Here is a 16,662-nt window from a genome sequence, read left to right as displayed (position 1 = left end):
GATGTGCTGGGAGGCACCTGAGGCTTCTTCTGCCATGTGGAAAAACAGGAGAGGTGGAAGTCCTGGGATTATATGCTCAGGTATAATCACAGGTGTGGATTTACCTTATCACTCCTAATCCTCTGCAACACAGCTCTGGCTTCTTAAGGGCTATTTTTCAGTTTAGAAAGTATCCTGGAAATGAGCCCTTGTTTAGTGAAAGGTTAAAGTTGTGTCATTTCCACTCTCTCCTGTTTGCCCATGAGCTTGATCCATCTAGGCTTCAAAGCCAGGAAAAATGCTGCTTCTCATCATTCAGCAAGATCCTCTTCTAAGCAGAAAGTCAGGCCCAGCACTGAAACATAGAATATTGAGAGAGTTCTAAATATTTCACTTCGTTGTCAATACCTTGTAATTCAATAAGACAAATTTTGTGTTTGCATCCTACAAGTGAGGTTATATTTGCTTTGAAATATAGATCTCAGCCCTCCAAACTCAAGTTTGCTGTGGGGTATGAAATTAGATAAGCCCTTTGTATGGGTGGAGTTCACTCTAAGTAACAGCACTTGCTGTGGTAAACCATTTTGTTCATCATCTCTTTTTGCTGAAGTGAGTCCTCGGTGTGGTTTGTGTGCACCACTTGGGTAACTGCTGAAACTGCTGTGGTTTCAGAATAGGACCTGTTTTGCTTTTTTCTGAACTTTTTTTCCCCTGAAACTATTAGCAGAAAAATCATATAAGGGTTACAACTGTTTGCCTGCCGTACCTCAGAACCGTGAGCAGAGTCATGTACAAATGCAACATTTTCCAGCAAATGGAAGATTAATGCAGTCTAGGTTATGACTGTATCTTGCAGTATTGCAACGTTACCAATGTCCATCAGTAGAGGTGGTAACTCAAACTGTGCTTTGAGTACTTTTGCTTTATGTTGTGGAAAGCCCATCCCCACATTCTTGACACACTAAACTATAAAATTCTTTGTGTAGTTAAATGGGAGACTTACACTTGCTGTAAGTCAGCAAAGACATCAGAAAGATAACGCTGGTGTTGTTCTTACTAATTTGTGGCTAATAAACGAGTAAATTTGAACATCTAACTGAACCAAACAAACTTCTGCCAGGCCTCAAAACCACGTTTGCAGAGTGTGGCAGGATAATGTGAGCTGTGAACAACATAGAAAAGGCAGTAAAGGAGAGATTTGGACTTGGAGTTGGACTTGATGGTCATCATGGATCATCAGCCTTGTGGTTGATGTATTCAGAGTAGATGCTGCTCTAAAAATTGCTCTGCAAAAATAAACCTGATTGCATAAGGGTTTCCCTCTCACTTTTTTTTTTTTTCAAAATACAAAAATTACCACCCTATTCTATTCTTTAACATCTAAAAATCTGAAGAAAATGGCACTCAGTGTGTAAAATGAAAGCCTTCAATATCATTAGCAGTAACTCTCATTATATGGTGACATTTCCTCTACAACAAAGTGATTCTTTGTGATCTTTTGTGAAGATGAAGCACGAGAAACCCTAATGCTCTGTGCAGGTTCAAAACCACCCAAAGCTTTGTGCAAAAACCTTAAACAGGCCACCCAGAAAAACCAGTCTTGCTGAACAAATACGTTGCAAACCCAGCATTTGTGTTAACAGTCACCTATTCCACAAAGTGGTTTCGCTAGCAGAAGATTTAACCTAAGAAAAAAAGCAGCTTAAAATGGGTCAGTTTTACCTCCATCGATCCAAATTGGTTTTGGGCAATACAGGGTGAGGTATGAGGGGGGATTTACTTGCTGGTAACTGGCAATAGAGGAAGGGGAAATAACCTAGAAGGCTCTTGTTTTGCCTTGACCAAAAGTTGGAGATGCAGATACTTTAATTCTCTTTGTAATTCTCCAAGGCCAGTTTGGATGGAGCTTGGAGCAACCCAGTCTGGTAGGAGATGTCCCTGCCCATGGCAGGGGGTTAAAACTGGATGAGCTTTAAGGTACCTTTCAACCCAAACCATTCTGGAATTCTATGACTCAAATTTGAAACAAGTTTAAATAAGTTGCTCTTCTTTACATACTAATGGAGCATTACACACAAAATGCTGAGTTGCTCATCCCTTGCCTGTCCCCTGGCATGGGATGGCTGTGGCAGTGGTGAGATCTGGAGGCCACCAGGATGGGCAGGATGGAACACGTTGTTCCAGAGAGCAAAAGGTGCCCTGTGGAAGGGCAGGTGGGGTGAGGGAGTGTCTGTGTTTGTGAGGAGAATTATTTCATGTACAGTCTGTCACTTCCTTCCACTGGCCTGATCTGCCTCTCTTTAGGAGCCTCACGGGTCATGGCTGCCGTGGGGATCTGCAGATCCATGTGTCAGATGTGATCCATGTACTGAACCTTGGAAAATAGTGCTGGGCCAAGCTTTAACAGATCTCCTTTACCTTCCAGCTTCAAGGCAGCTGAACCAGTGCTGTTTCTAGAAACTTTCTCAAACTTCACAGATGTGTTGATAGAATGTCTCCCAGAGCAATGGCCATGGCCCCAGGGCTGCCAGGGCTCAAGGAGCATTTGGACAACACTGTCAGGCACAGAGTGGGATTGTTGTGGTGGCTGTGCAGGGCCAGGGGTTGGACTGGATGATCCCTGAGGGTCTCTTCCAACTCAGGATGTTCTAGGAATGTTCTAAGTTCCCTGGGCAGTCTGGAGTATCCTTAAGTTGTGGATTTTCTGATGTGAATCTCTTTTGGTCCAGCCTAAATCCATTCACCTTTTTCCTGATGGAAGACTTGCAGGACTATGACCAAGTTCCCCTCAAACACTGCCAGGATTAAACAAATCCAGTTCTATCTCCTACTGCACGTGCCTCGTTTTCCATGTCTCTGTCTGCTTGTTCAGCTGGGGACTTGCTTGCTTCCCACTTTGCATGCAGCTCAATGCCTGCCAGTGGTGCCAGTAGTGCACCTCAGTCTGATGTTGGCACTGCACTAATGAGAGTCTGTGTGATTCCCTCTGCTCCATGTAAGCCTGATTTCCTCAGCTCCATGTAAGCCTGATTCCCTCAGCTCCATGTAAACCTGATTCCCTCAGTTCCTGGGATACTCAATTCCTTCAGCTCCATGTAAACCTGATTCCCTCAGCTCCCTGGATACTCAATTCCTTCAGCTCCATGTAAACCTGATTCCCTCAGCTCCCTGGATACCAAATTCTCTGTTCCATGTAAGCCTGATTCCCTCAGCTCCATGTAAACCTGATTCCCTCAGTTCTGGGATACTCAATTCCTTCAGCTCCATGTAAGCCTGATTCCCTCAGCTCCATGTAAACCTGATTCCCTCAGTTCCTGGGATACCCAATTCCTTCAGCTCCCCGTAAGCCTGATTCCCTCAGCTCCCTGGATATCAAATTCTCTCAGCTCCATGTAAACCTGATTCCCTCAGCTCCATGTAAACCTGATTCCCTCAGCTCCCTGGATTCCCAATTCCCTCAGCTCCCTGGATACCAAATTCTCTGTTTCATGTAAGCCTGATTCCTTCAGCTCCATGTAAACCTGATTCCCTCAGTTCTGGGATACCCAATCCCTCAGCTTCATGTAAACCTGATTTCCTCAGTTTCATGTAAACCTGATTTTCTCAGTTCCATGTAAACCTGATTCCCTCAGTTCTGGGATACCCAATCCCTCAGCTCCATGTAAACCTGATTCCCTCAGTTCCATGTAAACCTGATTCCCTCAGCTCCCTGGATTCCCAATTCCCTCAGCTCCCTGGATTCCCAATTCCCTCAGCTCCCTGGATTCCCAATGCCCTCAGCTCCCTGGATTCCCAATGCCCTCAGCTCCCTGGATACTCAATTCCTTCAGTTCCATGTAAACCTGATTCCCTCAGCTCCCTGGATTCCCAATGCCCTCAGTTCCCTGCCCACAGGTGCCTCTGGCTTTGGCAAACAGAGGCCAGCTGAGTACAAGGGAGGATGGATTTTGGATTTTGGCTTTTGGCTTCTGGCTTTTGGCTGGTCCTGGGGGCAGGAGAGGCTGAGCTGGGATTTACTGGAAGTTGCTGGATAGGTCATTTATTCAGTGCAAGTTTGCTGATCTTTATTTCCCTTTGAGAAAAGTATTTCCACACATCTGAGCATATATTCATATATAGCATATATTCTGAAGTTCATGAGCACGTACCAATGTACTTTCTGAAAAGCTCCCAGGTTATGACTTAGATGTGCCAAGAACACTCTGAAATTTAGGGTTTGATCCATTTCTCTGTGCTTTCCCAGTATGTATATCATAATGGGAATGAATGATAAGATTCCTATTAAATTATAGTTCAAATAATTGGATATTTCAAAGCAACTCTCTTGCTACAAATAATGTATGAAATTCAGGTTATTATGCCAGAGAAGTTGTAAGTATTGGTTTATTTTAAGAATGTTTCTAGATTTTCCTTTATCAAGTACATATTGCAATCAAGAATGTTCACCCAAGGAATATTTTCCCTGGAAGCTGGACAAATACTTCTCAGGAGCAATCTTTTATTTTTTAGGTGGGGCAGGAGGGGGAGAAATCTATTTATCTGTTTATCTGACCTCATAAAATAATCTTTTGGCAAGGGGAATTAAAAATCAACCCTTGATGCTTTAATTGCAAGAAAATTAAGTATACACATCATATTTATGAGCATACACAATAATCCCTGTGATGTCATTTGTTGTTGGGGTGGAATATAACAACAGTCACCTACAAAAGGTGGGTTGTGGAGCAGACACCCCAGAGAGAGGTGAATTGGCCTCTTTTTCTTTGTGTACATGGTGGTAGAAGGATGAACCAATTCCAGGAAAAAAGGCAGAATGCAGGCATTCTGTAAAGTGACAGCTAAGTTACTCTTTAATCCTATTTAACCTTACTTATCTTTAGTGATACATGGTTTTTTATTTTGTCTTCTATATAAAATCAAGCTTAAACTCGAAATATCTCTAATCCTGGAAAAGCAAAGTCATACTTGTCAATTTTTTTCGGACCAAATGTCTTTATAATGGGTTTCATCATTTAAAATCTTGATGGTATTACATATTTTGGTATGTATAAATAGCTAAATCCACTTAAATAAAACAACTGTTTTAGATGATTTGCACTGAGAAATGAATACCATTATATTGGGTTAAATTTTCACCCACCCCAGGAAGGATGGATGATGCTTAAGTGTATCAGTGCAGTTTCCTATTTCAGGGCTTTGCATTGTCCATGGTAAGTAACTTCTCTTTTTCTCCTTTTGTTTTTTTTTGTTTTTTTGTTTTCCTAAACTTTCCAGGTAAAAGTACTCCTGTAAGCCACCTTGGGTCTGCAGATTTTCCCAAGCCCCATGATCCATTCCAGCCATTTGGGGCTGACAGCAGTGACCTGTTTCAAAGTAAAAAGGGGTTTGGGGACCCATTTAGTGGAAAAGATCCATTTGCTCCCTCCTCTTCAAGTAAAACTTCTAAAGACTCTTCCTTGGGGTTTGCAGACTTCAGCTCTGTAAGTTAAGTTCCTTGTCTCTGAGCAAACCACTTTCTGCTCTGCTTGCAGCAATCTCTGTTGGGTTTTTGTCTTACCTGCAAAACCTACTGTTCCCTGGCTTCTGTCTCTCAGTACCTTCATGCTGTCCTCATTGTTTTTGTATTAATATTTCTGTAATAAAAAGGCGTTATTTCAATAAAAAAAAAGAAGTTTCCTACTAAATTTTCAAGGGTTTACTTGCATTTAAATTATTTTAGTACAGTGTGCCTTTACTCTCAAATTCTTTGTAGCAGAATCTGTGTATTGTTTTTGTTGCATGGAGGCTATTTTGTAAATGGATTTTTGGGAGCCAATGATGTAAAGACTCAAAAACCAATTGATATTGAACATTTCTCTAGCAATTTCACCATATCCTGAGAAGCAAATCCTTGAAGAGAAAGTTTCTAATAAGTCCTTGTAACTGTTTGTGGAGAAAATTCTGACATTTGCTGTATATGATGGAATGTGCTCATAGAGAGACGCAGAAATTGAGACAGAAATGGAAAAATTTAGCTGTTGAATTTTGTTCCTGTTACTGGTGTTGTAGAAAAGACAGAGAAAACAAAATGGTTTTGCAGAACCAAGATAGGAAGGTCCACGCTGCACTCCAGAAGACCATCCCAGAAGGTTTGAAAGCAAAGCCAGGTCCCCATTCCATTAAAAATCCTGGGGTTTCCAAAGCCTGGCTTTGCTTTTCGTGCTGCAGTTGGGCACCACTGGAAATGCAGTGGTGGTGTGGTTCTCCTTGCTTCCATGAGTGGATGGAATCTGTTCCATCCACAGCCTCAGGCTTCTTCCTCCTTTCACATGTTTTTGTTTTCTCATGTTGCCACGCAGTAAAATTGAACTTAGAATTGAACTTACTCTGTTCCTTAGCTCTGCTGGACACGGGACAGTGTTCAGCAAGGGGAGATATTGAAGCTGAATCTTTTCAGGTTGTTTCTTTTTAATGTTTTGGTTTTTGTTTTTTTTTTTTCCTAGTTATTATTTAATGTTAAATGTGTATCACTTTCCTATTTGATATTGTTAGCTGAGGTCATCTGTGCAGACTTTAGTTGGCCTCAGGGCTTTAATTTATCACTTTTGAAACGTCCAAGTTCAAGATTTGTTGTATGCTTGACCACAGATAGTTGGATTTGCACAGTTAAATTCTGATTGTATACAAACTGGTGACATTCTTAATAAAAATAAGACACAAAACCTGCTTTATCTGAAGTTTCTTCAACAACATCTAATTTCTTCCTGCAATCAAAGACAAATGATGGAATGGAATCACTCTGACCCAGTTGTCATCTTACTTTCCAGACTCTTATTTCTTAAGTTAAAACGTGGTTTCCTCTGAGTGATTGTATCAAATGATTAACTAAAACCTCTGATCCCAATCCTAGTGGGTGCTCCAGGGTCAGATTTGCTGTGCCATCACCTTCTCAGCTCAGATTATCTTTAGAAGATAAGGAACAAGTAGGAAAAATGAGATGAGCAGTGGCCACTTAATAATTCCTGTTAAGTGCCATTTCATCGAATGAAATAAATTTTTAAATCAGTTTTTCTGAATTGATTTCTCCTCCTGTAGGAAAAAAAAAAAAAAAAAAAAAGAAATGTTGACTGAATTTGGCTGAAAAGGCAGATTTTGATCCCTTTTTGCCTCAGTTCATGGATTTTTTTCCTTTTTTTTTTCCTTTTCTATGACACAATTATGCTACTACACTTGACAATTTCTGATCCTTCTGTACAATATTTTAAATGTGCCAGTTACCTTGAAATAATTGAGAATATTGTGCTTCTCTTTGCCTCATGGTTGGGAAACTTTGTTCATAGTGGAAATGAAAATCAGTTTTACTTACAGAAGGTTTTTGACATCTACTTTGAATCCATGGAATCTTAAGAACAGAATCATGTAGAACTGAATAATCAAACAACCTGATTTTTAATGGAAATCCTTGACTGTTCCAAGAAAGAACATGAGAACCTTCATGATATTTTAGTAGGAAAATCTGCTGCTTTTTTCACACACTGGCAAATTCACCCACCCAGAGTTTGTGTATATTTTCATTGCATCCTTAACTTTGTTGCTGTCATTAAATATGATTCATTGGAACAAAACACTCTTTTGGTAGCTCAGATTGCAGGTATTTCTGGGTTCCAGCTGCAGTTTACAGAACAAGAAAAACCAATTTTTATTTTATTTTTTTTTTTGCCAAGAAACAGAAGACTCAGCACTGAGCTTTTTGTCTCAGTGCAAGCTGGAAATTCAGCACACACAAATCAGTGGAGTTTGTATGATTTGTCCTGCTGCAGTCTGCTGGTTTCATCTACACTGTACCTCTGAAAAAGAAAAGGAAAGGAAGGATTTAATGTAATTACACATGTGACACATATTTATAGACTTTTTGAAACCTGGACATAGGCAAAAAATTGTTATTGTATTAAATTAGCTGTAAATTACCTTTTTATAGACAATCTGTAGCATTAATGAACTGTTCTGTATTTATTTCACTACTCAATGGTGAGAGTTACCTCCTGAAAATTGTAATTTGTGCCAACCACTTGCAATAAGGCACATCCAGATTTGTTTCCAATGAATCACTTGCCTATTTTTTCCTTTTCCTTTTTCCACTCAGCACTTTTAACTGCAAAAATATAACTTGTGTCCAATAAACAAGTTATAATTGGGACTCTCATCAACTTTGGAAGCCTTATCCTAGAATGGAAGCCATAGAAGTAAAACTGGTTTCTCAACATTAAAAAAAAAAATATCCCAAATAGTTTGACCAAAGTGTCTTATATTCCTGAAAATAGTAACCATTCATTTTCCATCCCAGCTGTTGGATCTGCCTCAATTCCTGGACTAAGCAGAGAATTCCTGCTTCCATTTGTGTCTGTCTTTACCTTGAAAAAAAAATAATTTATTTAAAATCTTAATGAGCTTTTTAATCTTACCTATCAGCTGACATTATTTAAATAAGGAGTGTAGTAGGATCTCTGATTTTTAAAAGTAAAATCTCAAAAGGTGTTACACTTCTGTTGTATTTCAGTGACATCAAATGCAAAGATTCTCATCTAAATTTTCATAGCAATCAAAGCAGAGATATTGCATGAAGAAAAGTGGGGTTTTTTTGCATCAAATCATCTCTAAAGTCACAATGGCAGAAAAAAAAAAATGAAGAATGATGGGCATCCAGAGGCATGATTAAATGATGAGTAAATGAGAATTGGGTTTGGGTTCAAAGAAATTCAAATAGGCGGATTTATGTCAAAATACATAAAAAATAGAAATTCCAGAGACACTGCAGAGAGGAGGAGGAGGCTGGGGTGGGATTATCCAGGGTTTGTGCAGCTGGGCAGGGTTCAGCACTGAAACTTGCATTTTAACCCTCAGTTCAATAGTTCAGGTGTAGCTGCAGCAGGCTCAGAGTCTCTGTGCCCTGGGCCACAGGGAATTTTTGCAGGATTCATCCAGCTGAAATTTTTCTCCTCAAAAACCCCTCAAATAATATCTTTTCCTGCACACACACAGAAAAAAAAAACCCCAAAACAAAAAACCAAAAAGCAGATTTTAATGCAAACATTTGCATGCAGCTGTTCCCATCCTCCTCCTCCTCAGCAAATGCTAAAATTAGCTGGGAACAGATTATGTTTGAGTTAGAAATTGCTATGATTTCAATTAAAAAAAAATTCAGGTTTTGTTCAAAAAGTTCAAACAAGCAAACTTCTGCATCCTTCAGTGGTAAAAACTAGAATATCATTTTGGACAAGTTCTGCTGCATTGTACTTGTGTTTGGGGGAGCCCAAACAGGTTTAGGAGCTGAATGTTATTAAATGTGATATTTCCTTAGTGTTCTCTGCTGAGGTAAATTGGATTCTCTCACATTATTTCTTACTGGGGAACCTCTGTGTATTTTATGCACAGCAGCAGAAGCACTTTGGGTAACTTTTGATTTGATGGTGAAACTTCCCACATGTCAGCAGTGTCCAAAATCACTTCTCAAACCCCTCCCCTTAGCAGGAACTCCCACAATAAAACTCTCTGTTGTGCAGTTGCACAAGAATAAATAACTATTAGCTTTACCAGCTATTTCTTCTTAAAAATGGTTGTAGTTGCTGTGCTTCCAAACCATTAACTTCCTTTTTTTTTGTGCTTGTGGAGGGGTTTTTTTGGCAGTTTTCTTACCCAGCTGAGGCACAGATGCAGGGACTTGCATCCCATGTGGGTTGATTTCCAGGTGGGAGGAGGAGGAGGTAACTAAGGAAATAAACTAAGGAAGTAAAGGAAGGAGGCATGAAGGAAATAAATCAAAGGAGGAAGTGAAGGAGGAAGAAATTAAGGAAATGAAGGATGAAGTGAGGAAGCCAGTGAGTGAATTTCTATGTCAATCTGGAACTGCCCTGAGACAGCCTGGTGTAGTTGAGCCGAATATTCCATAACTCTGATTCTTTGTATTTTTTTTGCACAATTTCTTCGAGCTGGTCGGTAACCTTATTAATTCATTTTCCATTTTCATTTTTTTTAGTTTGGAAATGAGGAGCAGCAGCTGGCCTGGGCGAAGAGAGAGAGTGAGAAAGCAGAGCAGGAAAGACTGGCTCGGTTGAGGAGACAAGAACAAGAAGACCTTGAGTTGGCCATTGCACTCAGTAAGGCTGACATGCCAAACTCTTAAAGAGGGTCTTGGCCTCCACCTTGTTCAAGAGAAACCTTGGAACAAAGCTTTTATAAAAAATACTAAACCCTTGGTTTATATTTGTGAACATAATTTAAGTCACCCTCAGATTTAAACAGGACTGGCTGGTTGTGGCTCTGACCAGGCTCTGTGTGGCTTCTCAAGTGCATAACCTGCAGGAATCACTGTATAAGCTGTATTATATGTTCTAGATAAAAAAATTTATTGCTTGTAAGAAATTTAATGTGTAATCCTAAGGTACTGAAAGTTTCTTTATCTGAAACACAAATGTTGCATAGAGTAAACTGCAGCTTGTGAATCCGTTTTTTTTTTTATAACCTGAATTCCACGGGGTCTTTGAGGCTGCAGTATGGATTTAAAAGAAAATGTCATAAAAAGAGAATATTTATAGAATTAGCTTTCACTTGTTACATTTATTTAATAATTCATGGTAGGCTAATCAGTACTTCTTCTGCATCAGCTATGTCAAAGCATAAATCCATTGGTATTTTTATCCAGAAGTTGTGGCTTTTGCAAAAGAATCTGACAATTTATATATGATGGATACAGTGAACTCTGTAAAACAGTACAAATTTGAAGACTCTAGAAATTAGTGGTTCTTCTAATTTAAACTTTTGTTTGCATTGAGTTTTAATAATTGTAAACGACTAAAAGTGGGAATTAATTCAGTAAATGGGATAAATAATTTAGCAGTTAAATGATGAAGTAAAAATTTGCTTTAGTGGAAGCAAACAGGATTGCAAGGTGGTGAAACACATTTGGGTGCTGCTTTAATGTGACATCAGGAAATGAAGTGGTGGAAAAGTTGCCATGTGTGAGGAGTGCTCCCCCCTAGCACTCATGGTACCCTCATTGTACCCTCATTGTACACTCATTGTACACTCATTGTACACTGATTGTACACTGATTGTACACTCATTGTACCCTCATGGTACACTCATTGTACACTCATGGTACACTCATTGTACCCTCATTGTACACTCATTGTACACTCATTGTACCCTCATGGTACCCTCATTGTACCCTCATTGTACCCTCATGGTACACTCATTGTACCCTCATTGTACCCTCATTGTACACTCATTGTACCCTCATTGTACACTCATGGTACACTCATTGTACCCTCATGGTACACTCATTGTACACTCATTGTACCCTCATTGTACCCTCATTGTACACTCATGGTACACTCATTGTACACTCATTGTACCCTCATTGTACACTCATTGTACCCTCATTGTACCCTCATTGTACCCTCATTGTACCCTCATGGTACACTCATTGTACACTCATTGTACCCTCATTGTACCCTCATTGTACACTCATGGTACACTCATTGTACACTCATTGTACCCTCATTGTACCCTCATGGTACACTCATTGTACTCACTGTACCCTCATTTACTCCAATCCCAGCACACAGAGTAGGTTGTGTTAGCCAGGTGACCCTCTGGGACAGTCTCTACCTCTGCTTCTTCAATTCCACCTCTTTGGGGTTACAGATCAAGCAGCTTTAGCTGAAATGAAGCCAAGTTGAATCAGATTTTAGTTGCCAAATACACATTCACACATCAGTTCTGGCAGCACTGTCTGGGCTGTCTCTAAAATGCAGTTTGCAGGACTCAGACCAGGTAGGAACAGGTTTTGTATGCACTGAATGCTTCCACCTGGAAAACACAACACAGAATGTGTGTGACATGTCATAGAAAAAAAGAGTCTGTGAATTTAATTTGCTTACTAGAAATGCCTTTTCTGATTACAGGAATTCTAAAACTTCTGTTGTGTTTGCCTTGGACTTTTCTGTCTGGTAGAGTAGGGATCTAGCACAGCATTTTTAAATGTCCTCAGTCTTTCCTGCCCTTCCTTCTCTGGGAATACAAAAGCTTTACATTCTGTGTCCTTACTGATGTGGCCCTTGTCTTACAACATTTTCTCTTTTTTTTTTAAATATGATATTCCTTCACCATCTTCAATGCATTTCTATTTTTTATGTCCTTGCTTCCTTACTTTTATTTTCATACCACAATGATAGTGCCTGCTCAGTGAATGAAAACAATCTTCCCCTGTTCAGTTGGGATTGCCTTATCCTGGATGCTTTCCTTACACAGAGGAGTCAGTCTGGATCTTTTTTAGCATCTTGGTAGCTTTGAGCTCTGAAATGCAGCCAGGACGTGGCATTTGTAGCCTCAGGCTTTTGTGGGGAGGTGGGTGGATGGGTGGGTGTGCAGACACACTCATCTATTCATGTTTAGGATGTTACTTCCAGGAGTCACAACTCCCCTCTTGCTCTGTGTCTCCTGTGCTAATGGTACTACAAATAATGTAAACCTTTTAATCTCCTCAGAAGATTTATTTCTAATACCAAAACCAACCATATAATGGTCTTTAATATTGTCCTTTAGGGAGCCCTTTGGGATGCAACAGCATCTATTTCTAATTTTGAAGATCCCGATTTTAGATCCCTTCCCATTGCAATAATTTTTCTCTAATATATGTTTGATTATGTGATCAAACACATGAAACCACAGAAAATTCTTCTGTTGCTGTATAGAACTTGAAATCTCTGAGAGCTAACTTGTGTCAGTCTTTAGGTAACACGATAAAACTTCAGCTGTGAAAGAGCAATTTTCAAAAGCAAGTGGCTGCAAGATTCTCAGTGCAGTTATAGAAACTGTACCCATGGGTAAGATCCTCCAGGGTTCACCTGAGCTCTTGTGGTGTCTCTTCTGCTACCATAAAATTTAGAAATTAATACCAGTTCTGGATGGGATGGTATCACTCCAGTGGGACAGGTGGATTGACTGAAGAGCTCGATGCATTTTTGAAGTTCTGTACCATAACAAGACTTTCTGCTGCTTTGTCAGGGCCCTAAAACACTGACTTTATAATGCTTCTAGGCCAATGAGATGATGCTTTCAAGATGTCCAGCAGGGAGACAGAAATGTGAATTATTCCAGCATTCTGTATAGTGTTAGGGCTCGTTTTTGTATTTCCTTATTGACTCTTGCTCATATTTGCTTGGACAGTAACTGCAGATCAACCAATGAACAGGGACAGAACCCAATATATTGTCTATGCACAGTATTAGATTTAGGAACCTTAAATTTACTGAAACACTCTTGATTCAGAATGTTGTCACTGCAGTAGAAGAAAACCTAGCTGTGATTTCTCACTTTGCATTTAATACAATTTTCCATATAAAAAGGAAGATTCCCCACATTCTTTCCCTCTGCTGTAACTCAGTGTTTGTACAATACCTGCACTTGCTCTTTGAGGCAAAACTTTCTTGCAAGACATTGCTCTTCTTCCTCCAGACCAGTGAAATTTAAAGCACAAACAGGCCTGTTGCTATTTGGGCAGAGAAAATACATACAATGTAAGATATGGAAAATGTGAATACCCCCAGTGCATATACAGTGTACAGTGAGATCCATATTATTTGTGTCTATGTGTATATATACATATACATATATATATATATATATATATAGAGTATTGTATAATGTAATCATAGTGTGTGTATATACATGTCCACATGCTATGTCCAGTATATAGTTCCTTGTGCTGTACATAAAATATGTATATACAGTGAATATGTAGAATATGCATCTATATTCTATATATTAAAGCTTGTGTGTATGTGTGAACATACACAGATAACCACATATGGATACAGAATTGAATCTTTACAGAAAATCAGGTTAGCTCATGGCTCTGAGAGTTTCAAAGTCCTGGTTAAAAAAAAAAAAAAAAAAGAGGAGAAATTATTTCTAATCAATTTGGATCAAGATTTCTTTCATTGACATGAAAAACTGTGTTCATTAGCTGTGCCAGGTGTGAGAGAACCCTGGCAGAAAGTGGTAATTATCTGCACTGGATGTAATTTCACATTCTTTGTAGTTTTTAAAGTATCTGTTTGGAATGTAGGTTCAGCTGCTGATCTTGCACGTCATCTTTCTTCTCTGGGCGGAGGCAGTGAGTTTTCTTCTATTCTTGCTTGTAGTTTCCCTCTTCCCTCTTTCCTTTCTTTTCCTTTTGAAAAAATTATTTGTGGGGAGCTGTTCCCATCCACACACACCCCAAACAGTCACAGGCAAAGGTGGAAAACGTGTTTTTCTTGCTTCATTCCAGTTAGATTGGTTTATGTGCAATAATTGCACATAATTGTCATCTGGATTCCAGTTCTGTGCTTCCTCCATTTCCACCTGAGCTTTTACTTCAGGAGGAACAAATATCCATTGCATGTTTGGTTTAGAGGAAAGAGTGGGGGTGATTCTTCTTTCTGCTTGGATAAATTAGGAGCCTCTGTGGAACCTTGAGTGGTCAGAGTTTAGCAGGGTTTTATGGTGGCACACACGTTTTATGTGGAGTTTATAGTACTGGATGGACTCGTGGAAAGCCCTGGGTTGCACAGAGCACTGAGGCACAGCAGTTAAACAGGACAGACAGACAGACAGACAATTATTCACATTGAACCTGCCCGTGCAGGCAGTGCACATAGGGCACAGATATTGAATTACCCCACAGATATTGAATTACATTGCCCCTCACAGAGCTGAGTGTTCACATTTGCCTTCAGTGGTTTCCCTCAGTTACCCTCAAACCTCCCAGTCACCCTGCAATGAAAACAGATGCTCATAAAAGTCATACTTCCACAATAATGCTGTGAGAAATATTTTTATATAGGCAACTTTTCCTTCGTGGAACCTCTGCCCTGTGAGGGTCACGAGTCCTTCCTGTATCTTGCTCCATGTACTGTGCTCTCAAGGTGTAGGAAGTTCCAAGCTGTGTCTGTGCAAGCCTCTTTACTTTTGATTCCCATCTCTGTGAAATCTGTTGGCACATTTGTAGAAATCATTTTGTTGTCTTATGCTCAAGGATAGAACACTTTTTCTTGAATTCTTCTTATAATCCTTTTGGGGTTACTATTTCTTCTTTAGTGTTTCTCCATTGAGAAGAATATTTGTTCTGTAGAACCGTGGCCCAAGGAGTTTTGGTCCAAGTAGAATTGTTGCTTTCCCTTGTCTAAGAGTTTGATTTCTCCTTTCTTCTGTATTTTTTTTCCTCCCTCTCAGGAATTTCATTTCTGCTTAATCCTCATTTAGAGCTGGAACTCTGTTGATGTGAATTGATCTCTGTTGTTAATTGTCTAATTCAATTATCTTCCTGTACTAGTGGAACAGCCAGGTTTTTGGTTATGTATTTGGTTAAATATTGCATCTATGTAGACTTCACAACAACCATCTTTTCTTAGAAAGGAATTTGCTTGGAGTATGATGGAATCATAGAAGATTTATTTTTAGAGTAAATATGTTAACTATAATTCATTGACACACCTGTTTGATCAGTTGATATACTGCTCTTTTTACTTGAAAGTTTTATAAATAAAGGCTAATTTGTTATAAAATGGAATTTTCATTTTTCCAACTTCTGCCTCTCCCTTTAAATTTCAAAGGAAAGCTCCTAGGGGCTGTGGTTCCTTCTGCTGTTGCAAGTGCAGAGTGCTCTTCTGGTGTCCCTTTTAATAAATCATCCTTCAGTCTGATCTGAAAAGGTGGAAACACAAAGTGGAAACTGCAGTGTTGACCTAAATCTGACTAATATCTCCAAATATGTACATGATTGTGGTTATATTTATCTTTCAAATGTTATAACAAATTGTAAGGTATTTTAATTTTAACCCATCTCATGTGTTATATTGTTTAATATAATAAGAGAAATGTTATTGTTTAATATAATAAATGAAAGTTACTTTTTGGAGCTCTGAGATTTCAGCACTCTTTCTTTACTTTTTTTTTGTCCACAGTTTCACAGGTTTTTCTGTTAAATTTGTGAATCTTGCTTTGAAGATCAGCTCTGTTCTCTGCACTGAAATATTTTCCTGTTGGCTGATGCCCTCTGCACTGTTTTCCCTCCTGTCCTTCCCTTTCTTCCTTGTCCCAGCTGGATTTGGGCTGAGCAGAGCAGTCTCAAATCCAGCACCACGCCCTTCCCAAGCAGTCTGTGTGCAGCAATTCTGGATGTCCTGGCAGTTTACACTGGGAGTGGCTGGGGACATCACTGGAGACAACCTTTGCCTGGCTGGAAGAACACACCTCACTGCTGGGCTGTTCCATTTACTCACTTTGACTCATTCTTCTCCCAGCTCTTCTGCTCCTGCTCACCTGGTCAAGGTCAGCAGCAGCTTGCCAAGGCAGATTTCCCTGCAATATTTTTAGTACATTCACATTTTGGAGGGTTTGGGTGTCACAGATGGGCACAATCCCTGCCCAGTTCTCATCGTGTCATGCTTCTCATCTCTCATAAAACCATCACCCAGCTCTCCATGTGTTGCTCCCACTCGAGTTTCTGGGTCTGACATACCCAGCATTCTCATCCCTGTGCTTTGCCAAATTCTTTCCTAATCCACCTTGTCTGGGCTTAATCTGAAAGGACGCCCCTGAAACCAGCATGGCCTAGGAGCCCCTTCACTGGACAGGGAAGAAAAGCATCACCATTCTGTT

The 16,662-nt window shown here is 39.7% G+C and overlaps 1 protein-coding gene across 5 annotated transcripts in view; it reads left to right on the top strand.

Annotated features, from left to right (window-relative positions):
- Positions 1-15,919, top strand: part of EPS15L1 (epidermal growth factor receptor pathway substrate 15 like 1) — a 46,772-nt gene extending 30,853 nt beyond the window's left edge. For 3 of the 5 annotated variants that reach the window (XM_054649902.2, XM_054649899.2, XM_054649907.2), the window contains 2 exons: positions 5,254-5,459; positions 9,992-15,919. In XM_054649902.2, the coding sequence (XP_054505877.1) occupies positions 5,254-5,459; positions 9,992-10,138 (353 nt within the window). In that variant the 3' untranslated portion in view covers positions 10,139-15,919. Of the gene's footprint in view, positions 1-5,253; positions 6,910-9,991 lie in introns of those variants that run through there. The other 2 variants (XM_054649904.2, XM_077191484.1) reach the window with 2 other exon arrangements.
- The last annotated feature ends 743 nt before the right edge of the window (positions 15,920-16,662 follow it).

The sequence above is a fragment of the Agelaius phoeniceus genome, chromosome 29 (assembly GCF_051311805.1).
Source record: "Agelaius phoeniceus isolate bAgePho1 chromosome 29, bAgePho1.hap1, whole genome shotgun sequence".
NCBI lineage: Eukaryota > Metazoa > Chordata > Aves > Passeriformes > Icteridae > Agelaius > Agelaius phoeniceus.
The sequence above is the reverse complement of the archived record's forward strand: the minus strand, read 5'-3'. Positions and strand labels throughout refer to the sequence as shown.